The sequence below is a fragment of the Culex quinquefasciatus genome, chromosome 1 (genome assembly GCF_015732765.1).
Source record: "Culex quinquefasciatus strain JHB chromosome 1, VPISU_Cqui_1.0_pri_paternal, whole genome shotgun sequence".
NCBI classification, from domain to species: domain Eukaryota; kingdom Metazoa; phylum Arthropoda; class Insecta; order Diptera; family Culicidae; genus Culex; species Culex quinquefasciatus.
In genome coordinates this window covers 71958405-71982503 of record NC_051861.1, presented here as the reverse complement: position 1 = coordinate 71982503, position 24099 = coordinate 71958405, and the positions used below count along the sequence as shown (strand labels likewise).

At 44.9% G+C, this 24099-nt stretch overlaps 3 protein-coding genes and 1 long non-coding RNA gene across 4 annotated transcripts in view; 1 reads left to right on the top strand and 3 right to left on the bottom strand.

Annotated features, from left to right (window-relative positions):
* Positions 1-11301, bottom strand: part of LOC6034486 — a 40650-nt gene extending 29349 nt beyond the window's left edge. The window contains 1 exon segment of the mRNA XM_038249498.1: positions 10462-11301. The gene's annotated coding sequence lies outside the window, so the exon portion shown is untranslated.
* On the bottom strand, positions 8572-13077 carry LOC119770363. The gene is made up of 3 exons (XM_038265085.1): positions 12996-13077; positions 12710-12858; positions 8572-9354 (listed from the first exon to the last, which is right to left on the bottom strand). Exons 1-3 carry the CDS (start codon positions 13075-13077, stop codon positions 8572-8574), a joined length of 1014 nt encoding a protein of 337 aa, XP_038121013.1.
* A 1234-nt stretch (positions 13078-14311) lies between these two features.
* On the top strand, positions 14312-14787 carry LOC6034485. The gene is made up of 2 exons (XR_005279083.1): positions 14312-14413; positions 14508-14787. It is a non-coding gene; the product is annotated as an uncharacterized LOC6034485 (long non-coding RNA).
* An 899-nt stretch (positions 14788-15686) lies between these two features.
* On the bottom strand, positions 15687-19250 carry LOC6034484 (dnaJ homolog subfamily A member 1). Its single transcript, XM_038258481.1, is given in 6 exon segments — positions 15687-16713; positions 17022-17811; positions 18039-18057; positions 18060-18224; positions 18227-18377; positions 19086-19250. Coding segments are annotated over 6 exon segments (1242 nt in total). The 5' UTR covers positions 19089-19250; the 3' UTR covers positions 15687-16599.
* Positions 19251-24099: the final 4849 nt, after the last annotated feature.

The window sequence follows — 24099 nt, the reverse complement described above, 5'->3', positions numbered from 1 at the left end:
AACGGGAACCCCAGTTGGAAGATAAGCGGACTAGATAGACCACATTCAAAAATGTTGAGAAAAAGAAAGGGGAGAAATCAGTGGAGTAGCACGAAGCATGTTCCGGACTTTATGTTCTTCGAGAAGTTTGTTGTTGTTTTTGTGCATTTTCGACTGACTCAATAAATATCCACACCACATAAGAGGCACGTGAAGAAAAGTGAAGAAGACACACAAACATGGGGCAGTGTCAGTGGTAGCACTTTTCTCTATCGTTCCTTGCGCTCCCGAGTGAAATATGAACAAGTCTAACCTAATTAGTTAATTCATGCTGGCCCGCGTTTTGTTTTTTCTTCTCTTTCTTCGTGCTAGCAAAGTCGGTGTCTTAACGAAATTGATCAACATAAGTGTGTGGTACCACGGCCGGTGATGAAGAGTAGAGAGTGGGAAATATGCATATTTACGATGACATACAGCAAGACGGCAGACGCTTAGAATCGCCAACCATATCACGCCATATGTTCTGTAGACAGAACTCAGAGGGGGGAAATAACGGAAAAAAACTGAACGGAATATGGCATGCAGAAACGCGAAGTGACGAATCAAATTAAGAATTTAATTTTCAGAAGCAAAAACAAGATCTTTATAAAGTATATACAGTAGTTGTTCGATAACTGGGCTGCTTTTAAACTAGGCGCTCGATAACTGGGCCGTAGCCCAGTTGAAAAGCAGACAAACGTCAAAAAACCAAAGCAAACCGAAATGACCGAGGGGTCAATAAATAAAAAAACTTTTTTCAAGCTTTTATTTAACTTCAAGTCAAAATAACAGAAATATGAAAAGGAAGCATTGTAAATATATTTGACTAACTTTTATTTTTATATTTCATCAGGAAGATTTTATGCATCGGTATTCTCCTCGTTATTTTTCGTTCAGCCCAGTTAGCGAGCAGCATTCGGTGACTGGGCTACGTTCTCAGCACAGTTACCGAACAAGTACTGTATAGCATATATCTAGCAACAAACAGTTCAGTTTAAAAAACCTTAAAATCCGAAACAAATTTCATTTAAAAGAAATATTGACTAAAGAGGAAACTTTTTTTTTCATTGAAAGCATTTTTGATTATCCGGGACAACATTAAACAGCGAATAAGATTGACATTCAATACAACATCTTTATTCATCATAATATCTGATAGATACTATAGTGCTAATGGGTAATTCTCCGCCAACTCACACAGCAGTTGCCCCGACCCCTCTTCGATTTGCGTGAAACTTTGTCCTAAGGGGTAACTTTTGTCCTTGACCACGAATCCGTTTTTTGATATCTCGTGACGGAGGGGCGGTACGACCCCTTCCATTTTTGAACATGCGAAAAAAGAGGTGTTTTCAATAATTTGCAGCCTGAAACGGTGATGAGATAGAAATTTGGCGTCAAAGGAACTTTTATGCAAAATTAGACGCCCGATTTAATGGCGTACTCAGAATTCCGAAAAAAAACGTATTTTTCAAAAAACATTAAAAACTACAATTACAAAAATTTTGATATATAAACATAAGAGGTTTGCTTATAATCATCACGAGTTATCGCGATTTTACGAAAAAAAAGTTTTGAAAAAGTTGGTCGTCTTCGATCATGGCCGTTCATCGTCACCCTCGACAGACACGAACGACGATACACTCAACCCCCGGTGGTTCGTCACTTTTTTGTTTGACACTTTTTTAGTTTGTACCCCGTTGGTTGGTCAAAGTCAAACTAAAAAGTGACGAACTGTCACTTTTCACAAGGCGCTCACAAAACAAACGTTTGGTAGTGCGTGTGAACTCCGTGAAAAAGGGGTGTCAAACTAAAAGGTGACCCAGTTCGTTTGACAACAGTTGGTGTCAAACCACCGGGGTTTGAGTGTACAAAGAGAAACGCAAAAAGTAACTATTTTCAAACTTTTTTTTCGTAAAATCGCGATAACTCGTGATGTTTATAAGCAAACCTCTTATTTTTATATATCATTTTTTTGTAATTGTCTGTTCTACAACTTTGCAGAACATTGTTACACTCTTTAAAAAAACCTGCAAAATTAGAAAAAAAACACGAAATTTTAAAATGAAAAATTTTGTTCTAAATGAAAAAATTACCCTCTGGGTCAATGTAGATTCGTACAATAAAAAAAAGTACAATAAATGTCCCTTAAAATGACATGTTCCAAAAAAATTTTAAGTCAAGAAACGGAAAATGGAAAATTTTTTAAAACTATTTTGGTGTTTTTCGATGAAAAATACGTTTTTTCGGAATTCTGAGTACGCCATTTAATCGGGCGTCTAATTTTGCATAAATGTTCCTTTGACACCAAATTTCTATCTAATCACCGTTTCAGGCTGCAAATTATTGAAAACACCTCTTTTTTCGCATGTTCAAAAATGGAAGGGGTCGTACCGCCCCTCCGTCACGAGATATCAAAAAACGGACATCGGATTCGTGATCCGGGACAAAAGTTACCTCTTAGGGCAAAGTTTCACGCAAATCGAAGAGGGGTCGGGGCAACTTTTCCCGATTTCGTGCGAGTTGGTAGAGAATTACCCTAATATCTTTTTATAGGGTTGTTAGATATTCCTTTCTTAAAATATATAACATAAAGTGTTTTCTTCCAAAACTGACCCTTTTCCGAATTTTCAATAAAATCTTTTTTTTAGTATAACCTTTTAAGCGGTTAACTAAACATTACGATGTATAGTCAGTGAACTATGGGATACTTAGACCGACCGAATGATACCTATAGGCCTATAGACCTATACACGAGCAAAACCAGTGGCCAGTGGCGAGATAATCTAGTGCATTTATTTTGATCTACATTCCACCACACACAGACATTTACTCACATACATACCATACCAATCAGCATAGCGCACCAGGTACGCGTGCTGTAGCAAGAAGACGCTTCCATCTTTCTCGGTCTTGTGCTGCTACTCTCCAATTTGCCAGGTTACAGATCTTCCGGATATCACCATTCACTTGATCTCCCCACCGTGCGCGCGGTTTCCCTGCTCTTCTGCCTGTTCCGCCAGCTGGTTCAGCGCGGTCAAATAGCAGTCTGACAGGCTGGTTTTCGTCCATTCGGGCGACATGGCCGGCCACCTGAGCCTCCCAATCTTCGCCTGGGTGACGATGGTCGGTTCTTCAAGAAACGCGTGCAGTTCGTGGTTCATGCGTCGTCGCCACACTCCGTCAGACACCTGCACTCCACCGTAGATCGTTCGTAGCACCGTTCCGTTCGAAAACTCCAAGGGCACGTTCGTCCTCCTGCCGCATCGTCCAAGTCTCGTGGCCATAGAGGACAACCGGTCTGATCAGTGTTCTGTACATCGTCAGCTTCGTGCGGCGTTGCACTCGATCCGAAGTGAGGGTTTTCCGTAATCCGAAGTACGCACGATTCCCAGCAAAAATACGAGTCCGGATCTCTTTGCTGGTGTCGTTGTCGGCGGTTACCAGCGATCCCAAGTACACGAACTCGCTCACCTCTTCCAACTCATCATCATCCACAGCTAGAGGGGTGAGACTTGGGGGGCCGACGTCCTTCAAGCCCCTTCCTCTCATGTACTTTGTCTTCGTCGTATTCATGCCAAGCCCTACACGCCTTGCTTGTACCTTCAGTCGGGTGTAGACGGCCTTCACCGTCTCCAGGTTTCTTGCCACAATGTCGATGTCATCGGCAAAAGCAAGCAACTGGTAGGCCTTGTTCATAATCGTGCCACTCGTTTCGATGCCCGCCCTTCGAATAATGCCCTCAAGGACGATGTTGAACAGCGCACAGTATATGCCATCACCTTGCCGCAGCCCTCAGCGTGATCCAAAGGGTTCCGCTAATTCCCCCGAAACACGCACGTGACACATCACACCATCCAAGGTAGCCTCCGTTCTTGTGCATAATCTGCCATAGCTGCTCGCAGTCGACTGTATCATAGGCCGCCTTGAAGTCGATGAAGATGTGATGTGTGGGCAAGTTGTACTCACGACATTTCTCGAGGATCTGTCAGAGACAAAATATTTGGTCCGTGGTGGCGCGCGCGCCAGTAAAGCCCGCTTGGTAGGGCCCACGAACCTACCTTGCGTGGGGTGACAGTTGACGGCAGAGGATCTGGGAGAGGATTTTGTAGGCCGCGTTGACAAGCGTAATGCCGCGGTAGTTGCCGCAGTCCAGCTTATCGCCCTTTTTGTAGATGGGGCACACGACACCATCCATCCATTCCTCCGGTAGCTTCTCCTCCTCCCAAATCTTGGAAATCACGCAGTAAAGCGCCCTCACTAGTTTCTCTCCTCCATATTTGAAGAGCTCACCGGGTAACCGATCCTTGCCGGCAGCTCTGTTGTGCTTCAGCTTCCTGATCTCCCTCTTCACCGTCTCCAGATCAGGTGCTGGGAACTGTTCATCAGCTGCGGGCGCTCCAAGGTTGACTCCATCGCCGTCTCCGTTCGCTTCATCGCCGTTGAGGTGCTCGTTGAAGCACTGCTTCCACCTGTTCAACACCTCGCTCTTGTTTACGATCAGGTTTCCCTCGTTGTCCCTGCACACGTCGGCTCGCGGCACGAAGCCTTTACGGGACCGGTTCACCTTCTCGTAAAACTTTCGCGTTTCGTTAGCTCGGAATAACTGCTCCATTTCTGCGCAATCCCGGTCTTCCTGCTGGCGCTTCTTGAGCTTGAAAACCGCGACTTGCCGATTCCGAGCCTGCCTGTATCGTTCCACGTTCCCTCTCGTCGCCTTGTGCAGCTTCTTGTCGTAAGCTGCTTTCTTCTCGGCGGTAATCTGTTGGCACTCGTCGTCGTACCAATCGTTTCGGCTGACTCGGATTAAAGGCAGTAGATACGTCTACTAGGTTCGAGGGTTAGACAACGAATGACTAGCTTTATTCAATTCACCCTAGTCGTAGCTTACTATAACTAATTAATTAATTCAACGGTTGCTTCGCCAACATCCCCCCTCAACCGTGAATTCCGAGAGCCTTCCGTGCTTCAAGAAATTTTGAAACAGCTACCGGTTTCGTGAACACGTCCGCCTTCTGCGCCTCCGTTGCGACGTGCTCCAGCTTGATCAGCTTCTCCTCGACGTTCTCGCGCACAAAGTGGTGCCGAATATCGATGTGCTTGCTTCGGGGCGAGTAGCCGATCTCCTTCTCCGCCAGGTGCACCGCGCTCATGTTGTCACAGTGGATCGTGACCGGTTGAGCGACACCAAACAGCTCCTTCAGCAGTCCGCGCCACCACAGTGCCTCTTGAGTAGCAGCTGAGACGGCCATGTATTCCGCTTCCATCGTCGACAGCGCCACCGTGGGTTGCTTCCTGCAGCTCCATGAGATCGAACCACCAGCCTCCATGTAGACGTAGCCAGTGATCGATCGACGGGTCTCGGGATCGTTTCCCCAGTCCGCATCGCTGTATCCGACGAAGCCCTGGTCTCCGTGCTTCGAGTAGGTCAGCTTCATCGTCTTGGTCCCCTTCAGGTACCGCAGCACTCGCTTGGCCGCAATCCAGTGTGCCTTCCCTGGGTTGCTGCTGAACTGGCTGACCGCGTTCACCGCGTAGCAGATATCTGGCCGGGTTGATAGCGCCAAATACTGCAGTCCGCCTACCAGTTCACGGAACGGAACTTTCGCCATCTGCTCCCGTTCCTCGACAGTGCTCGGGCACATCTCCTTGGTCAGCTTCTGAGTCGGATCAGCAGGTGTCGAGACCGCATTACAGTCGGCCACGTTGAATCGCTGCAGCAACTCGTTGATGTACTGCTCCTGGTCCAACATCACCTTGCCGTCGCCTCTGGTCACTCGCATGCCAAGAACTTTGCTCGCCATGCCCAAGTCTTTCATCCGGAATCGCGCCATCAGGTCCTTCTTCAGCTTGGTCACCCACTGCTGGTTGTTTGAAAACACCAACAAATCGTCCACGTAAACGGCAACGATAAGGACCGTGTTGCCCTCCAGCTTGAAGTAGACGCACGTGTCGTACGCCGAACGCTTCAGCCCAGTTCGCTTCAGCTCGGCATCCAGCTTCTGGTTCCATACCCGGCTGGCTTGTTTCAGACCGTACAGCGCCTTCCGCAGCTTGCAGACTTTCGTGGGGGCACCTGACTCCGTGAAACCTTCCGGCTGCTCCATGTAGATCTCCTCTTCTCCTAGGTCACCCTGCAGGAACGCCGTCACTGCATCCATCTGGTGCACCTTGAGATCCAACTTGGCAGCCAACGACATCAGGTAACGGACGGTAGCGTACCGGACAACAGTAGGGTACTGCACACATAATCTTTATACTTGCCTGGGGGCACGTGCTCCCTACCACTGCGCCTTACCAACACTTGTGGGTCCTCTGGTTGTGGAGGGAGCACCAACGGTTCTTCCTCCGCCTCAACCAGCGAATCGGCATCGCCTTCGACCGACTCGTAATCGCTGAAGTCCGACTCGTCTTCTTCGGGCTCAGCTTCCTCTTCAGCAGCTGGACCGACCTCGATCGGAATACTTGGCACGATCAGCTCCATTTCTTCATCTCCGACCGCAGGCTCCGTCAAAGCAACGTCAGTCCCGGTCGACTTCTCGTCCAGAAAGATGACATCTCGGCTTGTCACGACGGACTTCGTCCTCTGGCTGTAGACCCTGTACGCCTTCGAGTTGTCGCTGTAGCCGACGAAAATGCAAGGTTCCGACTTCTTGTCCCACTTTCGTCGTCGCTCCTTCGGTACGTGCGCCATGCACTTGGTCCCGAACACGCGGAGATGCGACAGATCCGGTCGCTTGCCCGTGAACTTCTCCTCCGGTGTCACCGACAGTCCCTTCGCCGGTGATCGGTTGATCACGTGCGACGCAGTTGCCACTGCTTCCGCCCAAAATCTCTTGTCCAGGCCAGCGTCGAACAGCATGCTTCTCGCTCTCTCGACGTACGTACGGTTGCGTCTCTCAGCCAGACCGTTCTGTTCCGGGTTGTACGGAACGGTCTTTTCGTGGTGGATACCAGACTTGCGCAGGAATTCTTCCATCTCGCGGTTCACGTACTCACGACCGTTGTCGGTACGAATCCGCTTGATCCGCTCACCTGTCTGGTTCTCCGCAAACGCTTTGAAGTTTTGAAATGCTTCCAGCACCTCAGTCTTCGACTTCAGAAAGCACACGACGGTCTTGCGGCTGGCATCGTCAATGAAGGTCAGAAAGTAGCGTCTGCCTCCGATCGACTCCGTCTCCATCGGGCCGCACAGGTCCGAGTGGACCAGTTCCAGGACTCGCTCCGCTCTCTGCCCTCGCGCGTTGAACGGTTGACGCTGGTGCTTGCCCTCGATGCACGGTACACACTGCAGCCCGTCCTTCATGTCGAACTGGGCGCCGGTCGTCATCTCTCGTAATCGCTTCATTCCGCTAGCAGAAAGATGTCCCATCCGGCGATGCCACAGCTCGAACTGGTCGTCTGCTTGCACCAGATTCGCACGAGATCGCTTGGTTTCGGTGAGCTTGTAGAGACCGTCCGTCTCTCGACCAATCGCTACCACCGTGTCACTTGCGTCCAGCACCGCACACGCGTCCTTTGTGAACTCCACACGAAAACCTTTCTTGCACACTTTACTTACTGAAAGCAGGTTAATCGCCAGGTCCGGAACGCACATCACGTCGGTCATCGTCAGGTCCCGGATTTCTCCATCACAGTCAGCTTCCAGCTTGACGGAACCCTTTGCGACGACGGCAACCTCCGCGTTGTTGGCCACATTGATCTTGGCCGACACACTCGATGGTTTCTCCAGGATCGCTTCGTTCCGGCACATGTGGGTTGTCGCTCCGGAATCGATGATCCAGTCACCACCGGCTCCTGCCGGTGACTCCACCGCGTTGAACGCAGCAAAGAACGAAGTCGCATTCCACTTGTGGTTACCAGACTTCTCCTTGCTCTTCGCGCTCGTCCCGTTCGTGCACTCCGATGCGTAGTGTCCCAGCCTCTTGCAACGGTAACACTTCACATCGCACTTCTCGACGGGCTTCTTGAACTTCTGCTGCCGCTGCTTGCTGTAGAAGGCGCCCTCGGTTTCGCTCGAGCTCGATCCAGCCTCGACCTTCACCTCCTGCATGATCGTGGCCTTCACCTTCTCCGCCGTCAGCTTGACCCCGGACGACTCCAGTCCGAGAATCATCGGCGCGTACTTCTTGGGCAGACCCTTCAGCAGCAAACTCGACACCCAATCATCGTCGACCTTGAAGCCGACTTCCGCCAGCTGGTTACAGGTCACCATTATCTCGCTGACGTACTCCTGGGTCGACTGGCAGATGATCTCCTCCACCTTCTCAGCTCCCACCAACCGAATCCCGGTCAGTTTTCTCAGGAGACCGATCCTCCGGGTGGAACCGCTGTCCTCGAACGTGTTGCGCAAGATGTCCCAAGCTTCCCTTGCCGTTGCCGCATTCTGAACCATGCCACGTAGGCCCCGGTCCATGCTGAGGCAGATAGTCGCCAGTGCCTGCTCCGAGGTATCCGCGTCCACTTCCGGTTCTCCTTCACGGTTGCTTCGCCAACACGGATCGCACTACCCAGTGTGGCTTCCGCTGCACTGCCGATGGCTGAGCGTATGCGGCTCTAACCACCCTCGAGCGAGGCTGCGCCAAGTTCCTCCTCACCTGGCAGATTCGCTTCCAGCTGCTGCGCGTAACTGTGGGCCACATCTCCGTTCTGCAGGCACGTGGTGTTGAACGGAGGGGCCCGCCGGCGTTGGTTGTACACCGTCGACAGCTTTGAGCGCATGTCAAATCCAACTAGGTAGTGGTCCGAGTCAATATTCGCACCGCGAAAGGTGCGCACGTGCGTTATGTTCGAGAAGAATCGGCCGTCGATCAGGACGTGGTCGATTTGCGTTTTCGTTCGTTGATCAGGTGTTGTCCAGGTAGCTTTGTGGATGTCCTTGCAAGGAAAGTAAGTGTTCCTGACCACCATTCCACGGGAGGCTGCGAAGTCGATGCAGCGTTGGCCGTTGTCGTTCGTGACCGCATGTAGACTTTCTGGGCCTATTGTCGGTCGAAACATTTCCTCCCTTCCGAACCGAGCGTTCATCTTTACATCCTGCCGCGGACAGCCTTCGTACACCTCCTCCAGCGTCGCGTAGAATGCTTCCTTCTCATCATCGGTCTTTTCTTCGTGGGGGCAGTGCACGTTGATGATGCTGTAGTTGAAGAAACGGCCTCTTATCCTCAACTTACAACTCCGCTCGCTGATCGCCGTGAAGCCGAACACGCGATCCTGCATCTTGCCTCGCACGATAAAGCCGGTACCCAGCTTCTTGTCCTTGCCGCCGCTCAGATAAAAACGGGAATTGGTCTGCCGACCTGGCCAGTCGAGCACCTGCTCCTCCTCCAAGCACACCTCCTGCAGTGCCACAACATCGAAGTTGCGAGGTTACAACTCCTTCGCTAAGGCGAATTCGAAACCCAAGAAATTTAAAGACCTGCAGTTCCAAGAGCCGAGTCGCCAATCGGTAGTCTGCTTTTCTATGGGCTTCTGCCGTTTGTTCCGGATTTCTAGCCTTCTTGCCATTCGCGATCCTCTTTTTCGGTAGGCAGCCTTATCAGGGCTGCGCTACCTAGTCTCGGGGTGGAGAACCACCTACGAGCTACCGACATTTACTCACTCATTTACTCACTCAGAATTTGATTCTGAGTCGATACGTGAAGGTGAGTCTAAGTCTTAGATTCTAGGAGGTAGAGTGAAGAAGTTATATTCCAAGTAATCGATGAGCTAGAAAATGATAAGAAATGCGAATGGCATTGAAAAATGTGGCTGAACAAGCGGAAATAATCAAAAATGTTGTTTTTGTTCGTTGGTAAAATCTACTTGAAAGACCTGAATTAAATCAATTTAAGAAAACAGGTCCAAAATAAAATCATATACTCTATTTCTATCGCCTTTCCTCCGTGAGGAAGGCAAAACTTTCTTTGATGATAAAATGATGGGACAAGCCACACAATGGGAACAAAATAAACCCATATTGTATGATTGAACTCATTTCCCTAGTACGGACTTTTACTTAAAGTATCTTCCATCGCCTGGTTAAAATTTAAAACTAAAAAAACGTATGAATAAATGCTCTAATGACATTTTACAAATTTTAAGTGAATAATTTACTATTAATATTCATAACACATTTGTGATTCAAGACCACCCAACTATAGAATATTAGGACCACCCAACGATAGATCATTTCATTTAATAAAATCAAGGTGTGAGACTCTCAGCTCCCTATCAATGAACGCCTTGACAGTTCACCAATCAACATCCTCGAGTGGCCCGTTCACTGTGGTGGATTCCCCAACTCGTTGCGCAAAACCCCTCGCTTGCCACTTCACCCGAAAACTATGCTACGTGATGCCATTTCTGTATCTATTCCCAACTTCAACAAAGCAACCTTTGTCTGCTTCTGCACGACATACGACGACATCGAGGGAAAATCAATACTATCACGGAACAATGTTTACCTTTTATCGCCGAGCTCTACGATCCACGATTTTCATTTTTTCGGACTTCCTTGTGCAGCCTTATTTGATCTACTACTCACAGCTGCCCTTCTTATTACATTAGCAAAGTAGGCCATTCGGTAATTTTCACACAGTTGTAAGGATATTTGCCTTCAATACTACTTTTTCAATCACTCAAATTAAAATTCTTTTACAGTTTTGTGCTTTGTCTTGGCACTCAAAGCAATCTTCGGACCGTGCTTACTCGCCCTTCACGCTAAATATGCACTTATTTGCCTTTTTCGTAACACCTGTCCCAATTCGGAGCAGTATTTCCTCGGTACAAAATACATTTTTTCTTGCTGCTGTTTCGATTTCTTCACAGATTTCATTCGCTGCTGCTGCTTGCACAACTCATTAACTTCAGCCTTCCCCTCGTCTCAATGCCCCGATGCCGTCCTGGGACTCCGTAATCCGCCACGACCACTCGCGCGGCCATTCACTAGCGTTTTAAATATACGAAAAAGAGTGGAGGAAAAAAATCCGCACAAAATCGAACAATATTTTTTTTCTCCCAACTGGTGCTGTGCCCTTGTACGAAATCACTAACAAGCACAACCGATTTCAACCACTTTCCCTTGCGGATGACATCCTGGCAGCAATCCGGATTCGAATCCTGGATCCGGATGGTCGCTGGAAATTATTTTTTCCAGCAAAATTTTGCGCTTGCACCGAGAGTGAAAAAAGTGGCCACAAAACACACACGCAACAGCGAGAGCTAAATCCGAGTTAAATGGCCTGCTACGACGACGACGACTTGACGCTTTGAACTCATTTTCCGATATGACAAACGAAATGAATGAAGATTGTGCAAGCCAGACATACAAGGGAGAGTGAAACCTACAATGTTCATTCGTGTAGTTCTCTCTCTTTTTTTCTTCCAGTGGTACAAGTCATGAATGGCAGAATGGCAAAATGCTCAGGGCAACTTGAGGACACGAATGAACTGTACGAGGGGCGTTCAATGTTTCTTACACTGATAATCAACATTACACTGATAATCAACATTACACACTGTGTAATCATACTTGAACTGAAAAATCCCATACAAGTGTGTAAAAGTGAACTGAAAATTGTGTAATGCTGTTTACCAGTGTACACACTGTTCAGTTCACTTTTACTTTCACGAAAGTGTGCGCACGTAGATAACTCGCGGCAGAACTTCAAAAATGGCAACATGGCCCATTTGAAGCGGGAGGCAACTTAACAAACTCGTTATTTTATCAGAAAGCGGCGTTGCCACCGACAACAGGTGCGGTTCAAGAGCAGCGATATGACACTCGGACTGAGCAAGATGGGAGACATGAAGCATCAGATTGAGTTATTTTTTATTCAATAAAATAAAAATGTATTAGCATTCAATAAATAAATAAATAAATAATCACTATTTTTACTACAATTCAACATTTTTGTTAATTCAATTGAAAGACTAAGCTTATTTTAAATAAAATGTGTGAGTTGTTTGAACAAAAAATCGACGTTGTTTCAACAAAAATCTGATTTGACGTACTTTCTGTCAAATTTTGATCAACAAAAAACTGCTTAGAAGCAACAAAATACGCCAATTTGAATCAACAAAATTTGAGAGTTGATTCAATGCAAAAATTTCGTTGATTATATTCAACAAAATATTTTGTTGATTCAAACCTTATACAGGCTGATTCTACAAAACATTTTTCTGCGTGTAGTATTAGTGAAGAGCCCACGTTGTTTATCGTGGGCTCTTCACTAATACCACAGACAACAGACGTTTGGGCTCGATTCTTACCTTGTGTAAATCATTGCAACGGTTTTTTAGTTGTGGCAATCCGTTTGTGGCGCTGCAGTCGCTTTGCCCTGACACATTGCCCGCTGTCAAAATATCGCTTTCCGCCTACTGTCATTTTCGTTTCGCCATAAGATTTGTCGGTTTTCAACGTTTGTTTGTTGTTCGTTTGTTCTGGATGAATAGTTGATTTCAGCCGATTTCAGCAAAATCTCTCGCGCTTGCAGCTGCTTGACAAATGTGAGGCAACCAAAGTGGCCAATCTGGTTCCTGAACCGATTTTAGCACCGACGAATAGCCGATTGGTGTACGGCGTCGTTATGGAGAAGGTGTGCAAACGACCGACGTTCCAATCAAGATTCCCTCGGAAAATACGGTCGCCCGGTAACATTTGAAGAACCACAAGTCGCACAAGGCCATCGGTTTAATCTCTACTGATCCTTACTTGACCAAATACGACACCGCTTTGGCACTGGATGGGAAGGGGAAGGGTGGGAGTTGGAGGATCGCTTGAACTGGATATCCGGTGGGGGAAACTGACGTGCCGGGGGGAACATTCGAGATGGCGACGAGGGTTCGCCGGAAGTGTCGGCACTAGAAGATGGTGTGGTTTTCGAGTGCGTTGAAGAGGTTGGTGTCTTGGAGATGAGGGGTGAGGTGTTCGTGGAAGCTAGTTTGTCGGTTCAGGAGATAATCTTCGGAATGCGGTCGTTCGGGGCCAAAACGTTTACGAGGTTGGCCGCGATAGTAGCTCTTGCTGACGGCGCCGATGACTTTCACACTTTGTCGTGTCATAACGTGCTGTTTCTCCATCTTCGACAGTTCCGGATTGTTTCATTTCTGGTCCGGAACCATCTTTTTTCCTCTAAGAAACGTTTGCCCATCCTCCCGATTTCCACCAGGTCTCCTTCTCCTTTTCGCTCTCCTCTTTTGGTTTTGTTGATAAACATAACCAGCAAGAATTTGACAGCCTCAAGCGCGGCCTTGGTTGCTGTGTTTAAAAGCATCAGGCTAGACTCTTATTTTAATATCGATAATTAAATGGAAAAAATACATCCATATGCTCGTAAATCGCGTTGATTAATTATTTAAGTAGATTTACTACAGCATAAAAACGTAATCTTTACCTATTTACATGTTTTTCGAAAAATTGAAATAATATATTTTTAATATATTTCTAGGTGATGCATTTTCAAACACACCTTCTCAGAAAACCATCATGGCTGCTTTAGAGAGTGGCAATAGGCTAACAGATGGCGCTAGTAGATTAGCAGGATGCGGCAGCCATGTTTTTACACAAGATTTTCAAATTATTTTGTTCTAGCCGCTACGTCTGTTGTCTGTGCTAATACTACTGCGTGGGCTCTGTGAGTGTAGCAGTATTGGTGTTGTCTGTTTGTTTACACCAAATCTTCAAGAAACATCACTTTTTGTGTGTGCAAATCTGTTACGAAAAAGATGAAAACTGTTGCTGTCGATTGACCGGTAAGATTTGTTGGGTAGTACTGGACTGGGGACTAGCCAAGTCCCGCTGTTGATCCTTCCGAACAATTCGCTGCAATCTCCGGCAGGAAGTAACCGTCCAAGTGCAGAAACATCCGTGATTCCGGTGATTGTGGCGGAGCTGGTCTTTCCGAGCATCCTTCCCACTCCCGCTGTCGACTCGCGCAGGGAATCGAAGAAATGGACTCACAAGAAGTTCATCGCGAAGTGGTCCGAATAAATCTGAACTTTGAACTTGCAAAACCGTCTTCATCGCTACTTCGCGGGGCATTTATCCATAGTCTCTGGCGGGTAGGGTTCCTTTTTCATGGAAATCATTTCAACATTATGAAATAATACCTTAGTTTACCACGCGGTTTGTTTATTTTCAAATTTTGACAGCAAATGCGTTCTTCATCTTCTTTGTTGTCTTCATGTTCGCGTCGTTCGTCGTTCGTTTCATAAACATGGCCGTCGTGACAGAGGGCTGTTTAAGACTAATGTCAATTTTCCGTGAGTTTAGCTTGACAAGCCTGCGCATTTTTCACATTTCTCTGTTCCTTCGGCTGTCGTTTCGTTTTTCATTTTACTCTCTCACTTTCTTTGGAATCAGCCTGCTGTGTGGACGCGAACAGCAAGACTTCTCCACAAAACATCCGGCGTATGGGTAAGAATCTTTTTTTCTTACTTTCCTCTGAAACCCAGCGTGTTTTGAAACGAATAACGTATTTGCTAACAATTCCATTCGCTTTTCGTTCCAGGAAATGCGCCAACGCCGCGGTAAAGTTCGACTTCCGGCCGGAAACTTGCCCCCTTCCAGGGGGGGTAGGTTCCGCTAGGACGGTCCAGCTTTGAAGAGAACCGCAAACTCATTTCGTCCTCCCAACCAAACAATCCCGGAAATGCCGCAACACGGAGTAGTCTCTCGTTCTTCTTCGGGCACGATTCGGGAGGGAGCCGAGTGTTTTGCAACCAACCTAGAATGTAGTAAATTTGTGTGTTTTTGTGTCCAATAAAAAAATGCGTTTTCAACGTGAAGAATGGGCGTCTTTTGTTAGTTTCCGAAAGTTATCCGATCGTGCAAAGTTGGCCATTTTGTTTTGTATTTGCAAATTTTCGAACGGAGACCTTCCATAAACCACACTTTAGGGGGTCTTATCCGTCCTTTTAGTTTGACTTTGTCAAACCAACGATGTACAAACTAGAACGTGTAAAACCGCCAGGGGTCAAACTAAAAAATTGACCCTGTTCGTTTGACAACAGTTGGTGTCAATCCATCGGGGTTTTAGTGTATAAGCTTTATAATAGTTTAAGGAAGTTTTAAGAAATTAAATTAATTAGAAAAAGTTACATTCCGCTCATTTTGTTCTAATGAAAAAGCTAGTTTTTATGAATCATTGGAATCCTGTTCAAACAAATCTTAAAAATTTGGAAAGCTTAAATTTGCAATATGTCTTTTTTTTATATGAAATCATGAGTTTGAGTTTGAAAAAGTGGAAACGAGTTGCTTTAGTTAAATTTTCTTATTTTTTCATCAAACTTTCAATTTAATGGCTAATATGCAGATCGGAAGGAAAGTAGAGACCCTATTTAGGATCTCTAAAGGAAAGGGGTCAAGAAACAGCTTTACGAACAGCAGAACGAAGGAGAGAGACCGATTTCTTGGGGCTTTTCTTCACCATCTCTGACTTGCTTGCGCTGCCGCTCATTTGATTTTTTTTCTTGGTCGATTCCTTCCGATGTGCGTACACCGCTTAACAAGGAAAATCAATAAAAATGTTTTCGCAGTTAATTAAGTTGAATAAGTTTGAAAATTCGGAATTCTAGCTAAAATGAGTTATTTTTTATTTCGGTTAAGTGTAAAAAATCTAAACCTTATGGCATGTCATCGATTCCGAGAGTGCCCGGAAATAACCACACCCGCTCAACTATGGAAGTTACTGACAATCATAAATTGTTTGTTTAAGTTTATTCATTCTTCTTTTTTTGTTGTTGCTTATGCTGTTTTGCAACAATCACTTTCCAAATCAAAACTTTTCTTTTTACTTTATACTTGTTTGTGGATTTATTAAGTCTGTGTGTGTTTTTTTCTGCATTAATTGTGTTTCCATTAAATATTCCTTTAGCTAGGGTGTAGGTTCAAGTTGCAATTAATTCGATTCTAAAACAGCCTGCTGCTGTTGTTGGCTGTTAAATTACCCCGCGCGGCTCGTGTGCTGCTGAACGACCGACCGACCTTCCGGCGGCTCTCGCTGCTGAGGCTGAGTTTTGATTAAGTGGTAATAACGACATAAATAATATTTGGAAAGGGGTTGAGTGTTTCTATTTGCACGGAAAAACGAAAAGACAGTTGGTTTCGAAAATATCCTGTTTTTATTTAATGAGTAGTGCTTGTTTGTTGCATTTGCTGTACGTTGCATCAATTCGCTTTTTTTTACTCTTACTTTTTTGTTGTTGGAATGAACGAGGGCGAATTTGAATTTTACGCCGGTCTTCTTCTACTGTTGAAGAGAATCTCTTCATGCGTCCAAAGCGTATAAATTCGAAAGGTTGTTTTTGTGTGTGTTTGGTTGTTAATTCTAACTGTCCTGTCCCGTACGCTTGCCTGATCTTACTGCTGCTGCTGCTGGAGCTCGGCCCAGTTTTGGTTAAGAAGAAGAAAACAAAACCTAAGTGTCTATTTTAGCATCTAATGCGTTGCTCACACTGACAGTTGACGCCCTTTCCTTTCCTTCCTGCTTTCCCCCTACCTTTTTCTCCTTTTTTTCCTACGCGGCGCGGCGGTAATGGTTCAATTTTAAATTATGTGTATTTTTTGCTTTGCTTCACTCGACGAGGAATTTCTCAGCGCGCTTAACTGGTGGCGCACTGCTGCACCCTCACGCCCGGTCCGTGATGGTCGTCGTCCTCGTCGTACGCGTTCTTGTAGCCGGAACTTCGACGCTCGCGCTCGGGATCCAATTCCACCTGGAGGGGAAAACGAAAAAATTGTGTTAGAAAATTGATACCGATACCGACGAGCACATGTTGCGACCGTTGAAAAATACCATTTGCGGAAATTTTGCAAATGGATCCGTTTTGGTAGCATGGTTGTGTTTGCTCTAGCATTCCTGGGGCAAATTGGGTGGCTGGCCACCTTCCAAATTGGTGTGCCAGAGGCACACAGTTCGGATAAGAAAGGTGCGGTCAGCCTGGCGTTGGAAAATGACTAACGACCAACGCCAATAGCAATTTGTTTGGAATGCAAAATATTTTGCTTGTTGGAGAGAACTTACCAAATTGCATTCCTCTGCGTTGGCGGGAACTTTAACCGAGGGCCGTCCGGGCAGACACTGTTCTAACGCGGGCACCAGGTCGATCGGCAGCGAGTCCGGGAACACGGTGAAGAACTGGATGATGAGCCGTCCCTTCTCGAACGGGTTCTTATACTGGGGCATTCCTTCGCCGGCAATGTATTTGACCGCTTCGTGCTTTATGACCTCGCCGGGGTACGATGTGATGACCAGATCTCGATCGTCCAATGTCCGGATGACCTTCTGGAAGCCGCACAGCGATTCGACCAGCTGCAGTTGCATGTGCATAATCAAATCCTGGCCTGACCGCTTGAAGATCGGGTGTTCCTTTTCGTCTAGCACTATCACAATGTCGCCTGGCTGCAGATCCGGATCCTGGTCACCCTCGCCGGAGAATACAATCTTTTGCCCATCGCGCATGCCCTTTTCAACGTTGACCTCGAGTATCTTACGATCCCGCACGGTCTTTCGACCGTTGCAGTTTTTGCATTTATCCTTCTCGTCGATGATTTCGCCCATTCCACGACACAAACGGCACGCCTCCTCGAACTGCTGGACAAAGCCGGGGGCCAACTGCTGGATCTTGGTGACGACGCCGGTTCCGCGGCACGGGGAACACTTCTGGACGGCGCCCTTCTTGCCGCCGTGGCCCTCGCACTGATCACAGATAATGTTCTTTTGTAAAGCTAACTTCCTGGTGGTACCCGAGTACAGCTCCTCCAGCGTGACCGACAACTGATGGACCAGATCCTTGCCGCGACGTTCCCGTTTGCTGCAACGGAAGGTAAAATAAGATTTAGTACACTGTTCCGGACTTCAAAGAATCGCTTATAGGGACACATATATGACAAACGTAAGTGACTACACGAGTGCCATAGCATATGCCACATGGTTTGATCTGGCATCTCCATAGAATCGATAGCATCCGAGAAGTGGTTCATGCTACGATGAACTGCGAATGGATGCCCCCACCCCCTCAACCACAAAACAGCAACTAACCTGCGTCCGCCGAAGCCCCGTTGAAGAACATCTCGAAGATGTCCATCGGGCTGTGGAAGCCACCGCCACCGCCTCCGCCACCACCCTTCTTGATGGCCTGCTCGCCGCCCTCGTCGTAGATAGCTTTCTTCTCCGGGTCGGACAGCACCTCGTACGCCATCGAGATCTGCTTGAACTTCTCTCCTCGTTCGGGTTCTTGTCAGGGTGGTACTTGAGAGCAAGCTTCCGGTACGCTTTCTTTAGGTCCTCCTGGGAGCAGCCCGGCTTCACGCCCAATATATCGTAGAAGCCCGTTTCCTTGACCATCTTTTGGCGTTTATGCTCCTCGGTTTTGATTTTCTGTAGAATAGATAGAGAGAAACAATTAATATTTATCATTATTTTATCCGTTGGTGAATACCTTACAATTTTATTAGCTAAAATTAATTTTCCAAAGGTAAATAAAAAAACTCAACAATCAAGGCAACTTAGCAAAAGGACAATCAAATTTATAAAATAGCTTCTCAAAAGGGCGTTAGCTTAAATTTCCTATGCAGAATATTAATTTTCGAAAAGTTCTTTAGATTGCTTTCTTGTTTTAGATATTATTTTGAGCGTTTTCTCTGGAAATAATGTCCACCTAAATACTCAATAATTAGGACACTTCTTGAACAATAACAGAACATTGAATAAAACTGTAAACTTTCCCTAAAAAATCGAGAACTTTATCAGCTGAGTCATGATTTCACCGCAAATCGTAGCAAGCGGCGGGGAAGAGCCAGCAGAGGGACAACAAGAGACGTTCATTTTTTTTATTTCCATGACGGCACAAGAAAAACGATGACGACTTGCCCCGTCGTTCGTTAGTCCGTCTGAGCAGGCGAACATCTGACGAAACAAAATGGCGTCTCGCCACTGGTCGCGGAAACAACTCGAATTTTTGCACTTTTCCGCAACGCAATGGGTTGGGAAATGGGATTTTTTCTTGTTTTCAGGTGCGGGGAAAACAAACTGCACAATTGCACAATTTTTGATTGAGCTTGCAACAAAAAGACAAGGGAAATTTACCATTTTGTGTGTGCTCTTTGTTGTCGAGCGCCGACGAACACGTTTTTTCGCTAGGCAAAGCAAGCGCCTGGTTGAAGTTCACGGCTAGTGGCGCTACTTCCTGCTTTGGGCCAAACCGGACCCCGGCAGTGCGGGTTGCCCACAGAGGGGTTCTTAGGGATGTAAATCGAAATCAGCCGACACGAGCGTCTAAAAATATGCAGAATTTTCTAGCAGGTTAGAAAATCGATTTTCTGACTAAGTGCTGAAGGCGACGAGAGAAAAAAAAATCTTTTTTCTTGCTAAGCGGAATGGCCGCTAGCAACACGTCCGCAAAATTTCTAGGAAAACGCATTTTCCCTTCGTTTTTTTCCTGCACTGATGGGGAACTCTACTTACGGCTGCTGACTAAGTACGGTTTGCGGATAAAACTAATCCTTCTCTCTTGATACGGGCGCGTCAACTTGATGGCCCCACGTTATATAAAGGTGCAGAGCTCCAAAAATTCTGCTCCTCTCTTTTCTTCCGCCAGGGCACGGAAAATCGATTTTCAATTTGGTTGCACACACACACACACGGGGGTGAAGGAAAATTCGCCAATCCCGAACGTTTTCCAAACGATTGAAACGTCACTTTTTTTCACCTTTCAGCAAAAATCGCAGCAGGCTTGCTTGAGCGCAGCGCGTACGGTATTATCGGGTTGTCAAGGAGCACGGGAAGGATTGCGTCGTTTAATTTGAACGCCTAAGAACCGTCTTCTGGAGATACTAATTCACGACTAAACAAACCACTTACCAAATGCTGCAGCACGACGTCCCGCAGGTCAGACTAAACTGAACGCGCGGAGCTCGAGAAAGTTCGATTTTTCGCGATTTTGTGCCAGGGCCAAGAGATGCAGGTGGTTACAGAGTATGGGAAGGCTTTCGCGATACGTTAAGCGAATCACAAATCAGCTGTTTTTTCAGACATCTAATAGTCTATACTCTCTCATAAATTAATCAATTTACTTTAAAACTAGTATTCCTGAACAAAAGCTCTTTTGTTCAGCTAAAATTAAGAAAACAACAATGATTTCAAACAACTTTATGTTTTCACCTATTTTTGACACCTTGACCAATGACATTTGCTGTTTCGGTTCTGTCAAATCCAGGGGGATGCTAAAGGCCGCCATCTTGGGTGATTGAGCTAGAGATCCTAAATAGGGAGACTGGACGGAGTGAATTTGACGTACCCAAACAGACGTGAGTTTGACGTATCCAAACGAGCATAGAGTTATCTACGTGCGCATGTATTGCGTGTACGTACACGAAAAAAGTGAGGTTAAAATTTGTACCAGCCAGCAAAACAAATGGTGTGCTAGTGTGCGTGAGCACGGGCTTAGATAACTCTATTTGCCTTTACGCCCAGCAAAACTTATCAGGGTTGCCAAGCTCAAAAAATACGTTGCCAGATCAATTTAGCAAGCTTAGACCAGTCTCCAAGCCAGTCTCCCTATTTAGGGTCTCTAGATTGAGCTGGATAACGCGCGCAAACTGTGCACAGTGAAAACAAAAATATGTTTTTAATTAATAATTCATTTTTTGTTATAAGAATAACTGTAGTAAAAGTAAAATTACATAGTAGTTAAGGTATACGTTTGATGTGATAAAAGTACAGCTTTAAATGAGGTCATCGGCCCGATGTGTGCTTAATAATCCCAACTTTAGTAGTTTATTTTGCAAATACAGTCGACTCTCTGGCTGTCGATCTTCTCGATATCAATAGTTCTCCATCTATCGATGAATTCTTCAGTCCCTTCAATCTGCATACTTCAATTATCTTCATTCCTCGATATTTTCCCTTGCTTGAAGGATCTCTTCCTCGACGGTCCCTTGGATTCTGTTTGCTTTAAAAATCTCTTCCGGTTGTCAATAATTTCACTTTCTCATGGCTTGCATAGACATTTTTCTTGGCGAAACGAAGCTTTGAAGTGTGTTTGACATTAGTTTGTTTTTGTTTGATGGACGTTGCCATGATTCTCTCCCATAGCTGGGCATCAAGAAAAAAAATTCAATCGAGTCTTCATTTTGCATCGTTCTGTAAACTGATGATTCTCTTCTTCGACGGTCCCTTGGATATTGACAACCAGAGAGTCGACTGTAAATAGATAAAAATCTGGAGTTTTTTTTAAATGTCCAATAAACCAAATTTCCAGTTTTTGCTTTTGGGTGTTTTTGAAACCGCCTTGAGTCACACTGATAATCAACACACACTGTTTAGTTCACTTTTACACTTGTATGGGATTTAGAGAGTTGAGAACGGACATCCAAAAAGTACCAATGAAGAGAACTGAAAAACGGAGGTACCAATCGAGCATAAGACAAAGGATTTTGCTCGATTGGTACCTCCGTTTGACAGTTCTCGTGCTTCGATTGGTACTTTTGGTTTGAGATGTCCGTTCTCTAATAAGCTCCAGGCTCTCTAGGATTTTTCAGTTCAAGTATGATTACACGAAAGTGTGTAATCATACTTGAACTGAAAAATCCCATACAAGTGTGTAAAAGAGAACTGAAAAAAAGTGTAATGCTGTTTACCAGTGCAGGGATATAAAAAAACACTCAAAAAGCAAAAACTGAAATTCTGGTTTATTGGACCTTTACAAGAAAAAACTCCAGAAATCATGTTATAAACATACACTAACTTTTAAACGTACATTGCGGTAAAATTTTACATAAAAACAATAATTACCGTAATCTGGGGTGAATCGGGACTACAGTCTGAATAGGGACAGCAGTTTTTAGAGCACTTAAAGCTTTTACATTTGGAAATGGAAGTACACATTTTGTTGGCCTGAGTCTGTTCTAACCGAAACCAACCAGAAAAATCAAAATATTGTGCTCCTACATGGTTAAAACTGCTGTCCCATTCGCCCCATGTGTCCCGATTGACCCCAGTTTACGGTACTCTATATACATTTTATGCCTGCAGTTTTTGTATTTTTTTACAGTGCGCAGTTGCTTTGTTTTGGTTCCGTAACGAACAGCTATTCTTTTGTGCTGGCGCCGTAATTGACAGCTCCCTTTTGTTCTGGTGCCGAAGTTGACAGCTTGTGTTGGCTATGGGCGAGCTGCCTGTAGTGAGATAAAGATACCGCCCCCCTGGTCAAATCATAGAATTAGGTTTTACGCCGACTCGGTTTTGAGGTTAGAAATGTGACAGCTTGGCTGCACTGTTTACATTTTTTGCACGTGTGTCTGTAAAAATGTGTGTGCGTGTGAGCTTGTGACGTCACGCTGTAAAACCTAATAGGTATACACTAGAGACCCTAAAGGCTAGTATGGAGATCGGAAGGAAAGGAGTCAAAAAATTGCTTTACGAACAGCAGAACAAAGGAGAGGGAGCGTTTTCTTGGGGCTTTTCTCCACCCTATCTGGCTTGCTTTCGCTGCCGCTGCTGTCCATTTGAATTTTTTCTTGACCGGTTCCTTCCGATGTGCATACACCGCTTAAATAGGGAGACTGGTCTAAGCTAGTTAAATCGATCTGCTTTGCTCCGTAGCTAATACACGTTTTCGCACCGCTGGGAGCTAATTTGGCTACTGAATCAAGCCCACCACGGGGATCTAATTTATTCATTTTCAAATTCTAGTCGTTTTGTTGATCGAAATCAATAAAACTACATTCTAGCATGATAGAACATGCTTCCAATTGCATTATATGTCCTAATTGTTTACTTACATCAATAAAAAATCATTTTCAAATTTTTAAAAGAGTTCATCCGATTTGCTCTCGACATGTTTGCACCCCAACTTTCGCACCGCGGGAAGCAAAGCTAAAGCTAAATTAGCCTTCGAGTTCATTCAGCGAAGAAAAAGTTCATCGGGGATCCGTCGAGTAGCCAAGATAGGTGCTCGAGAAGTCCCCGAGCTGCCGGTGGCTAATTTTTTCAGCGATTTTTAGAATTATTTGTCTTTGTTTGGTTGGAGTTACATTTATTTTAATTATCAAATTTGAGTGAATATTGAAGAAATCAGTTATTTGGTTCAAAACGACTTTATTAAATTGAAAAATTGTGTTCATTATCATTATTTAGTATTTTTTAAATGAAAAATAATCAACCACCTATATTTGATATAAGCAAATCATCACAGAAAATTTAAATTTTTTTGAATTATGTATAAAAATTCAAATATATATCAAGAATTTTCCATTTTGTATGCGACTGAAACTCACAAACGTTTTAATAATATTGTATTCGATATAATAATATTGAAAATCCCCGCCGAATCTCATGCAGAATTTTGAAATTAAATGTACAGATATAGTTTTTTGGTCGAAATGAGTAAAAACAGAAGTTGTTTTTATAGCTGTCGGCCACTATTTCTAGTAACAACCAGCAACCTCTGGATTGTGAGTCCAGTGCGCTGTCCAATTGATCCACACGGATCGAAATGAAGTAAACCAGAGTGAAAATAAACTTGACAGTTATCATACAAATATCTATTATCTGACTGAAAAACTCAATAGTAAAATAATCTTAAATTTGGAAACTCTAAAAAAAAGTGTGCAGAATTGAATTATAATTTTAACATTAAAGTATTTATTTTATACAGAAATTGCAAGTCGAAATAACAAAAGCTTAAAAATCGGAAATTTAGAAATTCGAAAGCATAAATTTAGGAACCCCCCCCCCCTCGCCACAACATTCATTTTTAATTTAAGAATTAATGAATTTAAGAATTTGTGAATTTGTGAATTTAAAAATTTAAGAATTTGTGAATTAAAAAATTTAAGAATTTTTTAAGAATTTAAGTATTTAAGAATTTAAGAATCTATTAATCCAAGAAATTAAGATCAGGATTGCTAGGATTGCTTGTTTTCAAATCCGTATTGGCTTATTTAAAATTTTATCCTTGAATTTTGCTTTTTACTCAATACAAATCACTTGTCTCTTGCATGTCCGGCAGTAGATCGGCAATGCGTTGACCAAAATTAAACAAACACAGCCCCAATCTGACCTAAAAAGTTAAACTAACAATCATCACCCCAGATTACCA

Excerpts from the sequence above, each read along its gene's own strand:
- LOC119770363 (XM_038265085.1), bottom strand. The coding sequence starts at position 13,077 with ATGGAGAAACAGCACGTTATGACACGACAAAGTGTGAAAGTCATCGGC. Across the intron at positions 12,859-12,995 it reads CTACTATCGCGGCCAACCTC|TGCCGACACTTCCGGCGAAC; the intron begins GTAAACGTTTTG and ends ACCATCTTCTAG. Across the intron at positions 9,355-12,709 it reads GCGGTGTCGTATTTGGTCAA|GAGGTGTGCTTGGAGGAGGA; the intron begins GTAAGGATCAGT and ends GTGGCACTGCAG.